The 22,987-nt window shown below is 45.8% G+C and overlaps 1 protein-coding gene across 1 annotated transcript; it reads right to left on the reverse strand.

Moving 5' to 3' along the window:
* Nucleotides 1-2,817: 2,817 nt before the first annotated feature.
* On the reverse strand, nt 2,818-22,968 carry LOC116949324 (uncharacterized). Its single transcript, XM_032966481.2, has 4 exons — nt 22,809-22,968; nt 9,355-9,392; nt 5,664-6,200; nt 2,818-3,745 (listed from the first exon to the last, which is right to left on the reverse strand). Exons 2-4 carry the CDS (start codon nt 9,390-9,392, stop codon nt 2,818-2,820), a joined length of 1,503 nt encoding a protein of 500 aa, XP_032822372.1. The 5' UTR covers nt 22,809-22,968.
* Between the last annotated feature and the right edge of the window lie 19 nt (nt 22,969-22,987).

Below are 22,987 nucleotides of genomic sequence, written 5' to 3' on the forward strand. Positions count from 1 at the left end.
TCTGAACTCTCAGGAGAGTGGCTAATTCATGCCCAGGGGCCTCAGATATTGAGAGGCCTGCGGAATTTTATAAATACGGCTACATAATGATAAATCCTCTAAGTAACATCGAAATTAGAGCCATAACATCACCGTGTGTATCACTAACCAGCTGTGCCGATTTTTAAAGTTTAGTTCCTTTGAACAACTTACATTTATCGTTAATTGATCGTATATCACATTTTATGAACTAGAATTTAAATTAAATTAATTAGTACGGAGCCTTTGGTGTCGGGTGTGGGTGGTGGTAAAATAGTCAGGGGAAGGAATTGGAGTGACAAAGAGGGCCCCCCCCCCAAAAAAAACTATTTTAAGAGCCCGAGGCCCTCCTCCAACGTAATCCGACCCTGCCTGCCAGTGTCACCAAAGCTGCCCTTCACTATTGCCCATTTTCTTCATCTTCCGTGCCCTCGCCCCCTCCACTCCCCGACCCTTTCGTGATCCCTAAGTACGCCCTCTGTCGGGGGTCACTCATTCCTCAACCCCTTGCACACATCCCCTGCCATCTAAATCATTCCATTCTGTCAGGGTTTTTGTTGTTGTAGCTACGTTAAGCGCCTTGAGTGAATGCGCTCTACAAATATAAAATTAGATTAGATCAAAGGTGTTGATGGATTCCTTTTCTAACCGAATGTTACACCTGGCGTTTCTGATGAAGCCAGCTGGTGCAGCAGTGGTGTTATTTTAAAGACATCACACAACAGTGTGTCATTATGTAATGTGTGCCGGAGAAGCATGGAGCCATGGAAAGTCTCCCCCCCCCCCTTGTTGTGTAATCCCTCGCCCGTCAGTCACCACACCGACTACGAAGTTACGGCTCTATGCCTGTAGATCTTCACGCCTGGCGTTTTGTTTTCACAATAATATCATGAGAATAATTTCCTTTTGGGAGGGCGCTGGAGGAACATTTCGAGAGGTTCCACATTAGTCCCAGCGAGCACGCCTTTCTAAAAATACAATGTGTTTTTTTATCGCTCCCGTTATTATATTTGAGTTTACATATAATATATTTGAAAATAAATAATCCATACCGTTTCTCGATTATGCGCAGCCTTCTACAGTAACTTACAGCGGCCGTTTGAATAAATAAAAAATATAGGCAACTTTTAACGATATACATTATTGCAAAACGTGTGTGAGTGTGTGTATGTACTGTGCAGCCTTTACGTAAATAAAATTTAAACAAATTTACCTACCCCTCGGGACATTACAACAAAATATACTACTCTATGTACATCTACGAACCGTTCTGATAAAGACCAGGGACGTGGGCCGACGCCTCAACAGAGAACAAGAGAGCACTGCACAGGAACTTTCACTGCACCTGGGGGGTGGTGTTGGGGGAAGCGCCGTACAATACCGAATGGCCGTGCATGGGAAGAAAGCTGAACGTTCACAAAACGCACGACTCACTCTCCTTGGGGGAAAATTTGCCGGAGTCTAGAGAGAGAGAGATGGAGGGCGCTGCTTGTGCAGGACGGCTACCACAAAAAGCGTGAGCATGCGGCTTCGACGCCAAACCGGCTCAGCGCGGCCGATTCGATGACAACATAATTTCGCGTCTAAAACCAGGTTAGTTAAAGTTTGGTTCTCAACAAAATGTTCGAAATGTGTAACTCGCCCACAGGAGGCGTGGGCTGGTGTGGAGCGGTGGCACGGTGGTGAATGCACTGCACCGTGAAACCCGGCGACCTGAGTTCAATTCCATGCCACATCAGTGTAACGAGTGACATCTGAACTGGCCCCAGGTGCCCCACAACCCACCCTTCTTTACCGGCCCGCACTGGCCGGCATGGGGAAGTATGGTTAAAACAATCCTCATGACCAACATGGCGTGGGGAGGCTTTCATCGGGCAGTGGATTGGCGCAGGAGCTGTACATTATTTTAAAATACATTTAATTGGAGGTTGTGTGTTTTGTTTTTTATTCTTTATGCAATGATCATGATCCAAAAAAGGCTGCATTAAACCAATTTACATGATCTCACGTGAAAAATGGATACCGAGGATCATGTCACGATCCCGAACTTGAACAATAGAACAACAACATTTTTTTTTACTAATTAAGGTTATTAAATGTGGAAAGAGTAGGCAGCACATTCCACGTGATTGCCAGGCATTGTGCATAACTAAAATGCCGACAACTGCAAACACCTGAACCAACTGGAGGGTAATGCTCAAGCCAGGTGCTGTGAAATAAAAATGTGAAAAACTCTGCCGACCATGGAATGACCCCTCAACACTGATAACCCCCACATCCAGCAATATTTTACACTGGCAATGACTTTACATCACCCGCGGACATTTCCAAAAAACGTGCCACCCTGTGACTCATGAGCGGCAGAAACAACGATGGAAACGGCTTCGCAGGGAAAGAAACCAAACAGCTTCACGAGTAAAAAGAAATTATTAAGATGCAAGTCCCGACGCGGCATATAGGCCGATTATAGCAACGTAAAGATGTCGTAACGTATACTCTTGTCAGTGTGCTCTGGAGCAAGCCCAACGTGGGAAATCTGCCAGGCCGTGTTCAAATTGTTTTGGGACCGCGGTGGCGAGCGTGCCGCCGAGAGCGACGTGCTCTACCGCACGACTCATGACACTCAGCTGGGATAAGTTCAGCCACCGATCACCAGCTCGTCCTTGTGGATGTTTGCGTGTTTTTTTTTTCCTTCCACGAACAAGTTTTGATAAAAAAAATGCAGCCAGTAAGTTTCGCCGGGCGAACACAGACACTCACGGTCGCCTCACGCATCGCTTGCCCTCCCTGCGCTCGTCGTTATGTTGATGAGCTGCTGTCTGCCACCACAACCGTCGGCTGCGTCGGCTGCTCTTTAACGACGGCGCACGCCGACACTTTATTCTCCTCTGGCAGCGGCGTCTGCGACTTCTCGTCGACCGTTGCAGGCTCCTTCACTAAAATGGACAGCACCTTCGGCTCCTCCTTGTTCTTGACCTTCTCAGCCGAGTTGTTCTTGCACCTCTGTTTGTAGAACTTGAGCTTGACCTTCGGGTGCGTGCCAGACTCTGGCCTGGTCCCGGGCGGCCTGCTCTCCTGAGGCTTTCCCGCCGCGGGGACCTGCGCGGTGGCAGCAGCAGCGGCGACGGCCGCCGCTTTGAGAGAAACCTCAGAGGAAGACGCGATCGGCTTCCCGTCCGCCGCCCGCTTGCCCTCGGCCGGCGCCGCGTTCTCCAACCTCGGCTTCTTTGGCGGCGGAACGGGCGTCGGCGAAGGATCCCTGTTCAACTTCGGCCGCCCACGCTTCCGTTTGACTGGAACGACAGCGGCGGTGTCCGCCGATCCCGCCGGGCCTGGCTCCGTCGCCGCCGCCACGGCGGCCAGAGAGAAGGGCAGCTTCACGACGATGCTCTTCACGTACGGGCCGCCCTGCTGGTCGTTACGGGGCCTGCCCCTTCCCCTCGCGAAGCCGTGGCCCACGGCGTCCGTCAGCGCCCGACCTCCTCGCCCCCTGCCCCTTCCCCTTCCCCTGCCCCTGCCCCGGCCTCTGCCGCGGCCTCTGCCCCGCCCCAGGCCCCAGCAGCTGGAGGACGTGAAGGGGCGCGCCAGGGAGCCGTTTCCCTTGCCGTCGGAGCCCCCTCGTCCTGCCACCGTGAAGTCGAAGTCCTCGGGCTGCAGGGTGGTCTCTCCGGTCTTGCTGAAGTAGGCGCGTAGCTCCGCGTGGGAGCGAAACTGCTTTCCCACAGGGCTGCAAGGAAAGTGCACGGCGATAATGTGAGCGTTTCTTTCTCGGTGTGGGCTAGGATTACCACCTGTTCCAGATTTTCATGAATTTTCAGTCTTCCCGGGACTTGGTCTGCCAGACTGGCTGTTTTGCCTCGTCCATACGGTGTTTAGTCACCACACTGCGGGTCACGACGCTTCTTCACTCTTCCCATCATATATTTTCACATTTATTTTCATAATATTGTTCAATTCAACAGACGCATAAACACTTATCTCCATAATAGAGGGTTTTTTGGGGGGGTTAGATCGTGTGTTAACCCCTTATCTGTTGTAAATTTAATTTGGTATTATGGGCATTTGGGACCTGTGCTCAGCAACTATGATTTAAAAATATATATGTAAACACAGAGGTTGATTATATACGTGAATAAAAAATGGGTTTTAAATCATGTGTAGGGTAGTGCTCAACTCCTGATCACTCCTGATCACAGCTCTAAACCAGTTGTGACCATTCCACATCCATATGTCATTGGTAAATTTTCCATAAAATATCCACTTTATGCATAATTGTAAATGTTGTTGGTTTACTCTACAACACACCGGTGTGCTGTACTGGTAACACATTGGCATGTTTTGTTCAGGTGACAAACCTTACTAATTGGCCGTGTCGGGTGGTGGCGGGTTAAACAACACATTTATACTTATGCAACCTAACTCAAAAACTTCTTTTATGGAAAACATCCACTGTTGATGAGAATTAGTTTTCCTCTTTTTTTCTGGCAACAAGACAGGTGTTAAGGTGTTAAAACACCAAACTGAAACATTTGACAAGGAATCATGTCTGCATTAACCACAATACTTGTGGTCAGAATGCAAACAAAAAAAAATACTCTGATAAAATATACATTGTCTTTGAAACTGATTTGTCCACACCAGAGATTAGGCTCGAAAGAAAGCTGTCTCTGGTGTGGACCAATCAGTTTCAAGGACAATGCCAATATATAATCAGAGTGTGTTTTTGTTTGCATTCTGACCACAAGTATTGTGGTTATTGCAGACATGATTCCTTGTACAAGGTTTCAGTTTGGTGTTTTAACATCTCAACACCTGTTTTGTTGCCAGACAAAAAGGAGAAAACCTATTCTCATATTTTGGTAGTGGCAAAGGGAAGGTCCCATGATCCACTGTTGATGTCCTACAAAGTCCCGGTTTCTACACCACAATGCATTAACAGCCAGCTGCACAAACATATACACTCCCCTCTAGGGGCATTGGGAGATATTCTTCTTCTTCCCATGATATGTCCCATTTTTGTATACCTCGTAGGTGGCAACAGGTATGGGAACTCACACTGGAGTTGCTCTCACATTGCCAGGGTTGCCAACTTTCCCATTTTAAAAAATAGAGATCGGAAGGTTGGGGGGGGGGGGTTGTTGTGGCGTAATCCACTGCTGGATGAGGGCCCTCCCCATGCTGTGCTGGTAATGGGGGTTATTTTACCACACTTCACCGCACAAGTCAGAGCGGTTTGGTGACAGCAGGGAACACAAACGTGGGAGCGTAGACGCACAGGGAAATTGCTTTTGCTGCATTCCCACCTGCTGTGTTGCGGCGTAGCACCGCAGCACCCTATTACACCTGTCATGCACGGTAGCCCCTCATTCAGCACAAACGCAGGCATGGCCCCACTTAGCTTCACAATAGTCTGACGAGGTCGGGGTTAAGATTCGAGGTGACTTGATCGCCAGTTGAGCACCCCCCGGCACGACCTGCACACGCCCCTCATCCAGCGGTGGAACGACAAGCAGGCCGAGCGTGCACGACGTACCCAGTAGACACGCTAACGTCAGCGTGCGCCCGGAACCCTTAGCCCAACACCGGGTGTGCCAACGTTGACGCACGTCCGTCGGGTCGCCCGCGCGGCCGGCACGGACACTCACTTGAATATGTACACGTCGTATTTCCCGGCGGAGCGGCCCGCCTTCCTCTGCTTGAGCTTCCTCACCCAGCCGTCGGGGAGCGACGGGTCGTCGAAGAGCGGTGGCGCAGGCCCCCGGCTGGGCCTCCTCCGCTTCGGGTGCACCGACACACTGCCCGTCCCCATGACCACGCTCTCGATTACGGCGTCCACCGAGTTGGCGAGCGCCCGGCCGCCGCCGCCGCCGCCGCCGCCGCCCATCATCATCGCGGCGGCCGCCGAGCCGTCGTCGCGCAGGAAGAGAACGTCACACTCGTCGTCCGCTTTGGCGGGCGTGCAACCCTTCCCGGGGTCCGCGGCATCGTCGATGGAGCCATCGGCGGTGCCGGCGCGGCTCAAATCTTTCGCTGCCGCCGCCGCCACTGCTGCCGCTGCTTGTGCGGCTGCTGCTGCTGGCGCTGTTGCCGCCGGTTCTTCGTCCGCGGTTTTATTCTCGCTCCTCGCGACTTCTTTGCAGAGTTTGTCGCCGTTCGCCTGGCCGGAGTTGGCGGGAGGTTCGCTGCAAAGTGCAGGGTTGCGCGAGTTAGTACGAAACACTTTGTTCGTGCGATTTTTTTTTTATCAAGGGGAGGGATCCTATTCCGGCAGCGTGTCGACAAAAGGGCTGTGCGTGTACATCAGCGATGTAACACAACGTACAGCCGCATCAGCCAGTGTGGGCAATATAATACAACGCTTAGATATTCGACTTAATTTTAAGTTGGATTAGCCCAACATTTAGCTATGACCTCGTATCAGCGACGTAACCCAACATTTACATCAGTGACAGTTTCGACAATTTATTCGGAATTTCCAGCCCTTTGTCGATCACTGTTCGAAATATGCCTCCCCATGCCATACGCGTCATGGAGCTTGCTTCGATATACTTCACCACGCTGGTCAATAAGGGGTTGGTGAAGATAGAGTGTGACCCAGGATGGGTTTAGACACCACTTACCACTGATCGCTAGCAACGGCTGGGAATCAAATTAATGTCTCCGGATTTCTAGTGCAGTGTACGAACTGCTACTTCAAATTTGCGACCACATCTGTATACGAACATTCGGGTTGTGAAACGATATCCGGTAAACTTATAACTGCATTCATAATCGATTACCAGCTCCGAAAGTCAGGAACCGATAAGTGTGTGTGCACTTGCCAATGTTCCCATCTTCGCCTGCACTCTACAGAAGTTGCCAATGTACAAACGGCACGGCGGTCTAAGTCAATGAATTGCAGGTCCAGTTTTCTGCTAATCGTAACACCACTGTGGCAGCTCCTTTCGTTTCTCAGTTTAAAATATAAGCGCGTTACATATTCTTAGTTCTTTCGGTAAAGTCACGTTGAAGGGAAACAATAAAATAATAAAATATATATAAAACAACGCAAGCGGCCGTCTTCAGGTGAAAGGTACAGACCTGTCGGACGACATTGAAGCTCTGTCGTCCCGACAGGTCTGTACCTTTCACCTGAAGACGGCCGCTTGCGATGTGGCCGAAACGTCGTGAGACTTTTATTGTGTTATTTTATTCTCATTCTACGTGACCTTACCGAAAGAAGCAAAGAAGATGAATCCTTGCAGTCACGAAAGCTTTAAATCTAAATTTAGCGTTACAGTTAGTCAAAGACGTTTCTACGTGTGTGTGGGTCAAACCTGTTATTTTTTCATGATGCTGCCGGTAATGCGAAAAAAATATCTGTACAATGCGAACAAATATAAAATTAATGACCCAGTTAACTGACGATGAGCTGTGCAGGTGGATTATCCGGGTTGTACGATGAGCCATGCTTGCAAAAAGATAAAAAAAATAAACCATCTTTACACCTGCGCTGATTAATGATGAACTTTTCCTCACTATTCAAGGGTCATTGACTCGAGGTCCTAAGTGACCTCAAGCACGTAGCGGGAATGTAAGCCTGTCACTCTTAAGAAGAGGCAATACAAACATTCTACATCTTCGCCCACACTCTACGGAAGGTGGGCAATATGTATTTATGTATGTTGAACTTCTTTCGCACCATACGTAGCCAACCGTGTAATCAGAGGTGCGGGGGAAGGACAACAAACTAAACACAAAAAGCAGTTCTCAAGATTTAGTTTGTCAATCTAAGTTTAAAAGTGCATAGTGGCTTCCAAATATCGGAAGGAAGTGCATTCCAGACGGCCACAGAAGTGTATATAGCCAAACGTGCAAGTCGGAGGTGCGGACACACACGTTTAATAGCCTGACACAAGGTTTTCATGATCCGTTTTTGTTTTATCTGAGCCACTCCTCTGTATATTATAAAGTACAGGTCTAGAAGTTGTCAATTTCAATATCACCCCAATCTGTATATGAATATGGAATTCATAATGAATAATTTATATTCGTGTCAATACACTGCTGGATGGTCTCCCCACACCGTGTTGATCACGGGGGATTGTTTGACCATACTTCACCATGCTGGTCGCTGTAGGTTGATGGAAGATGTTAGCCGTGGCCAGGAATTTAACTCAAACGGCCGGTTTCATTTGCACAGTGCGCTGCAGGGCACTTCCAATGCCTCTTCACCTCCCATATCTACAATAAATAACTTCGGAGCCAGGCAAAGGCTCATTGATATCAACTGTCTCGAGTTCAATGGAGGCCTGGGTCAAACGAATCAATGCAGTAAACATGTGTTTACAGATAAACAAAACGAACAGCGTACAAATCCTCAAGCAGTATGATGATATTACATAATATAATCATAACCATGTTTATAAGAATACACTATACAAATTTAAAATTATATATCCTGTATATATTTTTTTATCATACAATAGTAAGTTGTACAATGGTTTGTTTATTTATTAAATAGCTATGCAATGTATGTCAAAAAGTGCTTAATGCTCAGGTGATCACATTTTAGTTTTCAGTGTTGAATTAAGAAAGATAAAAAAAACATGAATCATTATGGGCACACGAAATCAACTGTCATTACTGTTATCAAATACACGCAGTGACAGCAGGTCTACAAGATATGGGCTGGTATTTATACACTAATTATTGCATTCATACCATTGATGTTTAAACCATTGGAATGCATTTTTATTGTGATGCTAGCAGTCAAAATTTAATTTTGAAAAGAACGGAAACACAAAACCTCGAAGCTTGTGTAATACACAATGGAATGTAGTCATACGAACGCAATTGGAATGCGTTATTGAAAATGTCAATGTCAGCAATTGCTGTGTTTTTTTATTTATGAAAATAGACTTTACGAATGCCGCAACGCAATTTCTGCAATTTTATAACCACGGTCGGCCACACGACCTGATTTATTATATCGGCAGCGAGCGACGTGAAAATGGGCCAAACGAATTCACTCTTGTGATCAAAATGACAGACCATATTCGAGGCAGATTAAAAAATATATACTGCTTCTAAAAAATACTGCATTCCCGTGGCAGAAGAAGAATAATTGGTGATCACAAAACAGGGTGAATGACTGCACACGAAATGCGCAACCCCATGCTGCACCCTCCCCCCCCCTCAGCGAACGATCTAAATGAACGTTTCAGTCGACGCACCTGCAAAGGGGAAGGGCTCGGGTGTGTGTGTGTGTGGGGGGGAGAGGTGGTAACGACACCGTGTTTGCATGCGATGGTCAGGCGAGGCAACAACAAAAAATCCAATAACGCTTCACCTCACCTCAACTCCACCACCACCACCACTCCATTCGCTGCCATCTTTGCGGGTCGCCCGCGCACGAGCCGAGTGAAGGGAGAGAGAGAGAGACGGGGAGAGGGGGGCACGGAGAGAGAGAGAGAGAAGAGGGGGGGGGCGCTTGGTCACACGCAGCCACGAGATGGCACCAGCGGCGTGGCAACCACACGCAGGGACAACAACAACGACGACGACGAAGAGAGGAGGAGGAAAAAGAAGAAGAAGCAGCAGCCACGGAGGGCCCCAACCCCCCACCACCACCACCACGGTCGGTTTTCGGGTCAGTGCGGAAAGTGAGTTTCAAGTGGCGTAGCCCCCCGCGGTCGCACCGGGGAGTTTATTATTATTATGATGAGCCGATTATGGGCGACATTTAGAGAGACCACCCCAGTTGTCGGCGTTGTCGCCTGTCAAGCGCTTGATACGTGAGTGTATGTTGGACTTCTCTCGCACCGTACGTAGCCAGCCGTGCTAATCGGAGGTGCATGACCGAAGTTAGCAAAGAGACACAATCCAGCAGTGATAAATATGAGCCAGTTATCAATGGTACAATCTAATACTGTATCTAGGTGCTTGATCGTGTTATCTGTAATATGGCCTAGCACTGAGAGACATTATTAAGGTATGAATTACATAATCTAATACCTCGATTCATCATCGTGATATTTGTACTATGGCCCAACATTGAGATATACGAGCCATTTATCAGTGGTTTAATATCACACTTTCATACATGACTGAGCTGTGAGTGACATCTCAACATTTAGAGATATGATCTAGTTATGAGTGGTATGCACATTATCAGCTCACCAATATTGCACTTATTCTCGTCAGATATCAGAAGATAAGCAGGGTTTGAACATCGAATAGTGATTGTACATGCGCACATATTCATATCACCCAACATTTAGATGTGACGTCATTGCCATGGACAGTTTCATCAACATTGAAAAATAATTCACGTAAATGTGTCCATCCGCTGTTGGATGATCATGGGGGCTGTTTGACCATATTTCACCACACTGCTCAGTGCGGGTTTAGTGAATGGGGGCACCCAAGACGGATTCAGATATTGCTCACCACTGATGTTAGCCGTGGCTGGGAACCAAACGTAGCAATCGCGGATCACATCGTAGTGCCCTAACCATTGCACCACCACCACCACCCACACACCCATCAGCAATTAGTGCGTTGATTTAATATCAATGAAAGCATATGACATAAGGACTCAATATCAGTCGTATTTCCCAACATGTAATCGTATAGATTAACGGCACGACCGTTGGTGATTGAACTGAACACAACGCTTATTTGACCGGGATTCACTGCTGACTTGTGGCCCCCAATGCACACGCGTCGCACAATTAAGAAACATCAATATGCAATGTGCATACTGTATTGGAAATCATTACCACCTTCTGGCCAACTGAGGCTATGTCAACTCCACCGAGTTGAAGTCGGGTTTCCCAAGCCTCAGACCCCGCAAACCGCTACGGATCCACCTTTCTGCATGAATGATTCATGCATAAATGCGCTGGACAATAAAAACAAATCTAGCGTTCTGTACAGACATACACAATTAAAAATGTATACAGCATCTGATGAGTGTCACTACGTGACAACAAGTCAAAAGTGGTGGTGTGAATGTTGACCTTCTTTAACACCGTACGTAGCCAACCGTTCTAATGGATAAACCCGCGCCCGCCATAGGACTGTGGAGTTTGCACCACTGGCTCAGGGCTGTTAACGGGAGTTGAGTGCCACCTCAGTGTTGATTTGAGCAGGGGATCACTTGTAGTTTGACTGAAGGTAACAGCATCTCAACGTATTTTACACGAGGGGATAATCGTTCCTAAACACATTCACTGAGAATGTTTTTTGGAAGTTTCTAGAACAGCGTTCTTCATCGCAAGGCCCGCGGGCCACTGGCAGCCCCTGGTGGCCTTTAGTGCGGCCCCCAGCAAAACACAAACACTGAAAACACCCCCCCCCCCCCCATCATTATCGTGCTGCTGTCAAACCCCCAATGGTTTCAAATGTGAATCTGAAGAATAGTTAAGAACACTGCGCTCGAACCGTATGAACATCTTATTTTCAACAGAAAAAGTTAAATTACCAACCAAAACTAAAATCCGCGTAAAAAATAACAATTGCAAACTACAGTAAGCGATAATAATAAATTAACAATAGAAATGTATCTGGTTCACATAGTTTCTATTTTTTTTCCTAATGACTCTCTAACCGGCCAGGTGGCTACGCGGGCTAAAGCCAGTGGCTCGCAATCGTAATGCTTGCGAATTCAAATCCTGATTGGGGGTTGCCTCAGCCCATCATCCCTTTCGGGTCGATAAAATTGATACCACATTTTTTTCCTATGGACACACTTGCCCCCACCACAATAACATGGCTCAGCGCTGTAACCGGGGGACACGAGTGTCGTAGCCCCATGGCTCAAATGGAGCGGGGAAACCACTTTTTTTAAAATATATTTTACTACAGCAGAGAAATCCACAATTAATTCCAGACCTGCCCCTGCCATAGAAATGTGTAATTCACAACGTTCACTCAGGGCTGTAACAAAAAAAAAACAGGAGCTGAACACCATCTCAATGCCCATTTGAGCAGCAAATTGCTTTCGTGAGCGATGACGACTGCAGGCTTCGTGAATACCATATACTTTGGTTTTCTCGATGCTATTCGTGAATACCACGTTATGGCTTGCGAGGTGGGTGGGATGGGGTAACCCCATCCCCCCACCTCCAGCACGCTTGACGTGCTGACGTCACAGGGGCACTACTTTCTGTCTCGAAGACCGCACAGGAAAATGGAGACAGCTTATCGCGCGGTTGTGCGCTGAGCTCCTTCGAAAAGGGTTTCAAAAGTGAATTTCACAAGTGGCCACATTTCAAAATTTGAGGGATTTTTTTTTCTTTTTTACCCGATGATGATGGTGGTGGTTAAAAAAAGGCGTTGCGGGCACTGTGTGTAAAGCTAACCTTTTATTTATTATTTTGTTTTAACACGGCTTTTATATACTGTATGGATGGATATCATAGGCGGCGTTTGGGTGCAGTCGTGAGCACACTCAGTGATGAACCTGCTGGCTATTGACATTCTAGACTCATCATCGTCAGCCATGATAACTCCACTGCTGGATGAAGGCTTTCGCAAGCAACCTTCACCTTGATCCCGCCATGCAACAATCCATCCTGCACCTGAGCGTCACGACTGATCTCATCACTACGTCTCGCCAGAATCAGAATATTTGTACCGGAGGAATCCGATGAGCTATAAAGCTCCTTTTTTCACATTTGTCCAGTTGGGGCGGCTCAGAACGTTACAAGGTCACCAAATAAAGCAAATATAGATACAACCATATTTATATCAGCAGGCAAGGCCCACTGCGCTTTTCAGAAGCAACCTGGCCACAATGATAGCTCAACTTATTGTCTTATCACGTGGAAAAGCAGCCAAATAATGCCAACGCGTGTTTCTAAATGTGGAAGGAAAAATCGGAGGACCCGGAGAAAAATCCACGCGACCAAGGGACGTGAAGCACGCAAACTCCAAATATACAGCAGGCGGGATTGAATCCACGACTTCCGATGTACCGGGCGAGGTAGTCAACATCTCGCCACCGTGGCTCATAATCCCTTCCAGCGACGTGTCCTGCCCAAGCCCACAAACTGTTCCTAAGAGTTTGGATGATGTCATTAAACTGTGTACGTTCCCGAATCTGTCAATTACATTAAAAGTATGCCGCACCATGCTGCCTTGCACACTTTTTCTCTAATGTAAATTCATGCCCCCATGAACCATGCCATAGTAATATACACTGATTAAAAAGTTATTCATAAGGGACATTGGCATGTTAATTTTAATTGTCACGGTCCAATTCTATGCTGTGGAAAGTTATCGATGAACCAGTCCTGCCTCCACCAACACCCCATTCACTAACCTGCACTGAACAGAGCGGTGAAGTATGGGAAAACAACCCGCACGACCAAAACGGCATGTGGAGGCCTTCATCCAGCAGTGGAATCACAAAGGGGGCTTCACGTTTAAAATATATATACGTGTGATGGGACAGTGGTGCAGTGGTTATCGCATTGGACTCAGAAACCAACATCCTGATTTTTTCCCCCAGGATTGGCGAACATCGGTGATGAGGAATGCCTTAACCAGCCCCTAGGGCCCCCACTAAAACTTAATTTACCAACCCCCACTAACCAGCATGGTGAAGTAAGTAAAAAAACACGACCTACACACCAGACAGATTGACATAGAGGGCCGTCAATTAATATAAATGCACCCCTATGTGTCTGCCAACACTATTTGTTTGGGTTTAGGATAAGCAACTAGAAGAGCCTAATGGGATGCCTGCAGCTTGCTCTTCAACAATTGCCACTGCCTTGTTATCAGCTTTGCTGCGATGTTGTTTACAAAGGGACAAGCGGCACCCACCCCAGTACTTAACTGCAGAGGGGAAAGTGTAAAACTTGAGTCACTTCAACAACAAAAAGCCATGTGGGTGACGCGGAGACAAACCGAGAACTGGGCTCATGTTCTACTTACGACAAACTGTTAATTGGGGAGACAACGCTTCCAGCGCTTTTCACACGATTAGAAGACCAAAAAAAAGCCCTCGTATTTTCCCTCTGACAAGAGCAGCCGCTAATGCTGCACGAGGTAATCGATTTCTGTCGCGTGGCCCCTCTCGCTTGCAAAGTCGAGACCACACAGCTAATCTCACCGTGCAATGCGCGCATTTAAAACAGCGCGTGTAGACTGTGACGCACTTGGCGTGAGATTTGCATTTCAAGACACAGCACTGCTGCATCAAACGTATTTAAATTTGCCAACAAACAAAAACCCCTCGCAGATAACCACGTTCGGGTGTTATCGCTCGCTCCGGATTGCTATCCCCATGCCGCACGGCAAGGCGAACAGGAGACAGTCTTGAGCGTCTTCCATTAAAAATGGCCCTCGAAGTGCTTTGGTCAATGCTGACAGCCTTCCATCGGGGTGGACAGCGCACATCGCATCTCGTGGGATATTTTTTTTTCAAAGTCACAATTATCAAATAGGTGACGTTCCCAAAGGCAGTCGGGCAGCCTGTTGTGTCCGCTGTTTTATTTGAGCAATTCCACCCAGCCCCTGTTGAATGCTTCAAAGCACATAATGAAATATGTTGTGCTATAATAGCATTGGAAATTGCATACGTAAGGGAGAACGGGAGCTGATGCAGTGCTGAGTGCAATGCATTCTGAACACAGTGTGATTCACAGCCCTGGCTGATATCAGTGGCGAGCGAAATCTGAACCGGTCATGACCACACGAGTATGAACCAGTTCTGGATCCTTCCTACACCCATTCACCAACCTGCACTAATCAGTATCCCTGGTTTTGTTGATCTTACACGAAGCTTACGGTCCACCCTAAACCGTACAAAACCATGCGGATATCTGACTGTGGTCATCTAGAACAGACCGTACAACGTACAACGACGATCCACACACAAACACGAAGGAGACATCACAGCGATCACACTCCGCTACTCCCGACGCGGTTACCTGGGCTTGGCCACCTGAATGTGAAATTGTGGTTGTTGCTCTGCATCGACATCAGCCACACGAAAGAAGAAGACTAACCAGGTGGTGTAGAGGTTAGAAAAAAATGTACTGTTCAGTGAAAATCCTGACGGATTCAATGTAAATGGGTAACCCTGTGAGGTAAGTCAACAGTGGTTGTTCTAGGGAAGATTCACCTCCGTCATAGGAATGAGGAATTTCCAGCACTGGCTAAGGGCTATGCAAGAGATCAAAACGTCCATGTGCTCATTTGAGAAAGGACAATGTGTGACCTTTAATTAAAAAAAATATACTCATAACAGCTGCAAAATACTTTTTTTTAAATGTCTAAATTGTGACATGACAATTAAAGCACCTTGGAAAATTTTTACTTCGTAAAAAAAGTGTTAAAATGTGCGTTTTTGCGTGATGTACAGTGAGGGAAAAAAGTATTTGATTCCTCTGCTGATTTTGTACGTTTGCCCACTGACAAAGAAATGATCAGTCTATAATTTTAATGGTAGGTTTATTTGAATAGTGAGAGAAAGAATAACAACAACAAAAAACAGAAAAACGCATGTCAAAAATGTTATAAATTGATTTGCATTTTAATGAGGGAAATAAGTATTTGACCCCTCTGCAAAACATGACTTAGTACTTGGTGGCAAAACCCTTGTTGGCAATTACAGAGGTTAGACGTTTATTGCAGTTGGCCACCAGGTTTGCACACATCTCAGGAGGGATTTTGTCCCACTCCTCTTTGCAGATCTTCTCCAAGTCATTAAGGTTTCGAGGCTGACGTTTGGCAACTCGAACCTTCAGCTCCCTCCACAGATGTTCTATGGGATTAAGGTCTGGAGACTGGCTAGGCCACTCCAGGACCTTAATGTGCTTCTTCTTGAGCCACTCCTTTGTTGCCTTGGTCGTGTGTTTTGAGTCATTGTCATGCTGGAATACCCATCCACGACCCATTTTCAATGCCCTGGCTGAGGGAAGGAGGTTCTCACCCAAGATTAGACGGTACATGGCCCCGTCCATCGTCCCCTTGATGCGGTGAAGTTGTCCTGTCCCCTTAGCAGAAAAAACACCCCCAAAGCATAATGTTTCCACCTCCATGTTTGACGGTGGGGATGGTGTTCTTGGGGTCATAGGCAGCATTCCTCCTCCTCCAAACACGGCGAGTTATGTTGGTGCCAAAGAGCTCCATTTTGGTCTCATCTGACCACAACACTTTCACCCAGTTGTCCTTTGAATCATTCAGATGTTCATTGGCAAACTTCAGACGAGCATGTATATGTGCTTTCTTGAGCAGGGGGACCTTGCGGGCACTGCAGGATTTCAGTCCTTCACGGCGTAGTGTGTTACCAATTGTTTTCTTGGTGACTATGGTCCCAGCTGCCTTGAGATCATTGACAAGATCCTCCCGTGTAGTTCTGGGCTGATTCCTCACCGTTCTCATGATCATTGCAACTCCACGAGGTGAGATATTGCATGGAGCCCCAGGCCGAGGGAGATTGACAGTTCTTGTGTTTCTTCCATTTGCTAATAATCGCACCACCTGTTGTCACCTTCTCACCAAGCTGCTTGGCAATGGTCTTGTAGCCCATTCCAGCCTTGTGTAGGTCTACAATCTTGTGCCTGACATCCTTGGAGAGCTCTTTGGTCTTGGCCATGGTGGAGAGTTTGGAATCTGATTGATTGCTTCTGTGGATAGGTGTCTTTTATACAGGTAACAAGCTGAGATTAGGAGCACTCCCTTGAAGAGTGTGCTCCTAATCTCAGCTCGTTACCTGTATAAAAGACACCTGGGAGCCAGAAATATTTCTGATTGAGACGGGGTCAAATACTTATTTTCCTCATTCAAATGACAATCAATTTATAACATTTTTGACATGCGTTTTTCTGGATTTTTTTGTTGTTATCCTGTCTCTCACTGTTCAAATAAACCTACCATTAAAATTATAGACTGATCATTTCTTTGTCAGTGGGCAAACGTACAAAAACAGCAGGGGATGAAATACTTTTTTTCCCTCACTGTAATTAACAGCGTCAAAAATAATGATGGAGTGCCGGCCAAGGAAGTGAACTTATCTGTGAGGACACCCACCGCGGAAATGGAATATATGACGAAATCCGCTCATGCGCTGCTGAAATGTAGATTATTACATTGCAGGATCGAGATGGCGGATGCTTGAGGAGGCCTTCATCCAGCAGTGGATTGACCATCACCGATGACTATGCTAATAACACGAAATGAAATGCTACAGATATCGTGCTATCTGCTGCTTTAACTTCACAGCAACCGAACGAAATTCCACCACTGCTACCAGTGCATCCTCCAGCGGGTTGGATGCCATCAGCGGTCACCCAACACAGAATCACCTTTGCTATTTGGCTGCGGAGTGGCGTTGTAGGTGGCTACCCGGCGTTATATTCATTGTGCACGTCTGGTGTGATGTTAATGGTTATTGTAGCAGGGAGCAGCGCAATCTCTGCGCTACAAAGGTAAGTGCGATCGTCTTGTACCACATATGCCTTTAAGTGAACTCACAAACAAGCGTGAACAAAAAATAAACCTATACTGTATTATGGATGATACTGGCCGCGAAAGCCTACGTGTTAAACAAACAAGCGTGGAATCACAAATGCTCATTGTCTCACTCAGAGCACCGTTAAGATTCCCAAAGGTTTAACTTTGGCGAGCGTGGTGATGGCCGCTCCTCATCAAACACTCTGGAGGAGAGGGGCTTTGTGGATCTTCACACCCAACGTGGCTCCGTGATGGTCATGTGATGGCAGTACAGCAAGTAGATTGGCTCCCTCTTGCCCCGGAGACGCAAGAGCTAATCACCCCGAAGGTGCCCGATCTCTGCCAGATCTCAAGAGCTAACGCAGGTTGAAGCCTGGTTGGTATTTTAATGGAAGACTGCTGTGGAATACCACGTGTTGTAGGCTTGAGCTGCAAGGTAGCCAAGACATGGCGATACGGCGGTGAGGGGAGGGTGTAAATCCATCTACGTGAAACGTTGGATGTTAGCCCCTCGTATGTGTGGATTTTCTCTGGGCGGTGTTCTTTAATCCCCACATACTGAACACTCCTGATAAAAGAGCCTTATGGTGATTCAGTGACACGTTCCTAAACACAGGGAATTGTTGAATCAATGTCATAACAATATACATTTTCCACAAGCCTATGACCCAATCAAGGAGAATGTCCCCGATCTCGTCAGATCTCAGAAGCTAAGTGGGGGTTGAATCCCGACTGTGGTCTGATGGACGACCAACCACGCACAAAAACGGGTCGCACTTTAAACTCGGGCTGGGCAGCAGAGGGCAGTGCAGCAACCCTCACTTCGAAGACTTCAACGTAAACAAATTGTTTAGCGATGCTACGTTGGCAGTGGGTGCTGTATTTCGAGTACTTTTATAGTTCCCCCACCTGACAACTCTGGCTTACCAGCATGAAACATGGTCACGTAACCCCCATTACCAGCAAGTCGTGGTGAGGCCCTCATCCAGCGGTGGATTTACAAAGGGCGACTACTCGTACGTGTGCATACGAATGCATGGATCGCCCCAAGCGGTAACCGAATTAACCTCCCATTATCAAGCAGACAGATTAAAATCCGAACATCCACTGTGTGTTCAGTTTAGCGTTTAATTTCAATTTAACGATCTAACAATGTAAGGCCAAGAATAAAACACATCATCAGGCTAGCTTGTCAACGCCAGGACATGCTAAATAATAATAATTAATGGCAAGGTCGCCAATTCGCCACCCAATACATCCGTGTTATTAATGCGCTCTGCTGGATCAAGGCCTCCCATACGCCTGCCTCGTCGGTTGTGGCATGGGTTATTTGAACACGCTTCACCACACCGGGCCAGCTGCGCGTTGGCAAAGGGAGTGGCCAATTCCGGTTCAGTGACTACTTTCCACCGATACCAAGCTGTGGCTGGGAACTGATTCTAAGTTTTACAGGTTTCTAGTACAGACTAGATCACCAAACAAAGTGCCACCGTTCTACCCACATATACTGGAATTGCATGAAGAACATTACACGCATATTTCCCTTTTAGTCAGTTGAATGCAATGTTATAGTCACCACAAAAGCATCCATTGCTTATATTAAATCAAATATACCTGAGCAGAAAAACAGATAATGCATTGCATTTGTGAAATACTGTCCTTGAGATGAAAAAGCACTCTTTGAAAAGGCGTAGATGTTTAAGACGATATATTGTTTTCGTAAAGGCATTAACATTTAAAGTATCTACAGAACATCAAGCATTAACAATTAAATATAATTTTGATTTAAAGCTTTCTTGACTGCAGTAATTCATATTCTTAGCTCTTTCGGTAAAGTCACGTTGAAGGGAAACAATAAAATAATAAAAAAATATATAAAACAATAAAAAAAATTCTCACGACGTTTCGACCATAACACAAATGGTTTTTTTCACACCTGATGACGACCGTTTGTGTTATGGTCGAAACGTGAGAATTTTTATTGTTTTATATATATTTTATTATTTTATTGTTTCCCTTCAACGTGACTTTACCGAAAGAGCTAAGAATACAATTGAATAGAACTTGCAAGTTTATGCTTAAGGTCTGTAGCAAACACATACTACTTCTTCTTCTGAGTTCGCTGCCTTTAAGCGTTTTATAATAATGCTTTCTCATGCAGAATAAACCCTTCAGATTTGTAATATTATTTTCCAAGGGAAGTCTTGGAGAGATTACAGTGAGTCATTGGTTCCAGATTTTAAATAAATTACAAAATCAGCAAACACATTGGTATTGCGCGTGAAGGTAATTAATCAAATTATGAATCATAACTAAAATACATTAAATTAAATATTAACGTGAAAAAGAGCGGCGTAAAAGAATTTACACTAGTTACCACATTGCCCCTGATAATATCCATGGCTGGGAATTGAACTCACGTTTCTAGGTTCAAATTAAGTACGCAAAAATAAGTCGTATAGCTAAATGAATACGTTTTCAAACTTAAAATAGCAATATCTAACTGCTGCTGGATGGGTGTTAACGGTTCTGTTGAAAATCTCTCCGCTGAAGAATATTCAGTCTGTGAAGAAACTCCAAGGACGTGAAGTGAAACGTCGGACATCGTGTCAAACAACACTGCCTCTTCGAGGCATGAGCTGATTCACTTCGTCTGATATCGTTAACCTCACCGATAACAATCATACGGAATCATATAGGAGAAAGCTAAAACTGATAACTGTACTGTAGCCAGCATAGAGAAGCATGCTACGTGGTGTTCGACAATACCTTGAGTAGCATTATCTCCTCGGGGGAAAAGATGGGTTCAAACCCTATACGAGATCGTATGAAAGCAGTGGCGTAGCTATTGAGTGTGCAGGCGGTGAAACTGCACCGGGGCCCATAGGCAGGATACGAAGGGCTCAGAAGCAGGCCTACGGAGAGTCGAGGGAATTTATACTGGGGGCCTCATTTCATTATTTGCAGCAGGGACCATTCTAACCATGCTACATGGTTATAATGGTGCGTGGCACTCATCCTAAAGGGTGGCCTCAATAAACCAGCCATAATAATTTTATGGTATTCCTACATACGTGACTTTACCGAAAAAAAACAGAGTAATTTATGCAGTCACGAAAGCTTTAATTCTTTATTAAGCCAGCCATGCATTGCGGACTTCTAGAAGGCAATAAGTGAACGCAGTGAGAGACTGCCCGATTTGACAAGCAAGTGCGGTTAATTGTTTCGGCTATCACCGCCACTGTTGTATTTAATTGAGGCGCATGGATTGCCTGCTTGGACAGCGTGACGATGCCGTCTGCATGTGTACACAGCGTCGGTCAAGTGCCATGGAGTCTGAGTCATACGCAGGGCTTGATTTCTCACTCGACACATTTTGCGGAACGCTGCCGGGCTGGCTTCGAGGATTAGGGATTATCCACATAAGGCACTACCACCAGACTACAAGGTACACCCATCCATAATGATCCTATATTATTGTACCCTATATTCTTATGATCAGACATATAGGGTATACAATAAGGACAAAATAATTTCCGGCACAGCGTTCCGGACTGAAATTGGGCACTGGTCAAACGACCACATTTGTTGTATTGGAACTGCATTTTGGTACAGAGCCTCAGAATTTTTTTCTCCCACCCTGCATTTTCAGGGTGGGGGAGAAAAAAAAATCCCTGTTTAAATAAATGCCAAGTATTCATTAACTTTTGCAACGCCCCCCCACCCTCCGCAAGATACGCGCAGATGCGTTCGCGGCACCGTAAATGATTAATCAGCTTCCGTTGCAAAAACACAACGTGATCCATTTTTAGATATCCAACCAAAACAATTGGGAGATTAATATTGCAGTCCAGTAAAGGGAAAACATTTGAATTGCAGACCTCTATCCCCCACCAACCTCAATGCACTTCTTAAATATTTCAACATCTTTCCTGATGATACACTTTGTCCAACGCAGCATTCACAAAACCATAATGCAATCAGCACCTGTTGAGTCAAAAAAAAGGTGGACCGATAGAAAGCAATGATGTATCTGTAAATGGTTCACCCTGAAATTAAAATGCACTGAGTGTGCCCAGGGTTGCAGAAGCACTGTTTTTGTTTGATCTTACTTGACGCTGCTATGAGATTGTCGAGGATTTTCAGCTGTTGCATGTTGGTTTAATACCAAATAAAACTACCCAATCCATGCAAATTACTTCCTTCATACAGACGGCAATGCTCAAACGAGTTGAATATTCATACAAAATTCCATGTGCGTGCTGCAATGAAGACGGTGGACAAGATTTCATTAAACACTTAATTGTGTAACTGATCGAAAATAAATATATTTAATCGTGCGTAATGCAAATTGTTCCGAGTGAAAACGGAACATGATCTAAAGAAGGGAATTTTACGGATTAAACATACACGTCAGTTACGAATATTTTCTTCGACAAGGTAAACAAATAATCACGTTGGTTTAGTAAAGAGTTAATCATGCACAGGGCTATTCCCAGAGAGAGGAAAATACAGTCGAGAGGGAAATGTTTGTTAGTCATTAGTGATTCACGTGGTTCTGTAATGAAGACTATTGTGTACGATTTAAATACGTAATTGCTACTCCATAATTATCAAAAATCAATAATAGTTCACAATGCGAATTACTGATCGTCAATTAATGTCACGTAGTGCGGCAAAGGTGTTCATTAGAAAATAGGGAAAACGCAAAGGACACGCAAAATTTAAGCTGTCATAAAAACAGTATATTTCATATATACTGTATGTACTGATGGTGTATTGGACAGCGATTTGCAAGATAAAACACACACACAGAGCTCTGTGTGTTTTTACAAAAAAATTAACTTATATTTCTCTATGACAACTAAACAGTCATCCTTTATAATCCGCAAACAACGCAATCCATCAGTGTGCAGCAGAAGAAACCAATTGCAAGGCAACACAAGGACACGCACACATCATCATCACCATCATCACCACGACCAGCAGCAGCTATGATCAATCCACTGCTGGATGAAGGCCTGCCCTTACCAAAAGCAGTCGACATATCTCACGACCTTGCAAATGTAAATAATTCACCGAGCAGTGTTACACGAATTCATTGGGTACACACACATGCGCAGAGAGACACGCAGTGCCGGCCTTTCTAGCGCTAAAACCAGCATAGCTAGCGACATCATCGCATCTCATATCACAGCAGCAGCAGCAAGCCGCACCATGATTTTTCCGGCATTATTCGACGTACGCACATCATCCTGAACAAATACGGGCAACAATGAGAAGGGCATAGAACATTTGCAACGACAACAACATCAACAACAACAAAAAAATCAACGTACGTTTTTTTTTTCCCCCAGAAAGAACGGAGAGAAAGAGAGAGAGCCGTGCAAGGAAGGGATGGAGTAGTCAGTAGCCACTATGTAAACAAACAGCAGGGCAGGCAGAGCGGATGGCTACACGCAACGCAATATGGCACATCACTGCCTTACGTTACGCGCGCGCGTGTGTGTGTGACCGT

Source organism: Petromyzon marinus, chromosome 36 (genome assembly GCF_048934315.1).
Source record: "Petromyzon marinus isolate PM22_M1 ecotype Great Lakes invasive population chromosome 36, UKy_Petmar_22M1.pri1.0, whole genome shotgun sequence".
Classification (NCBI taxonomy): domain Eukaryota; kingdom Metazoa; phylum Chordata; class Hyperoartia; order Petromyzontiformes; family Petromyzontidae; genus Petromyzon; species Petromyzon marinus.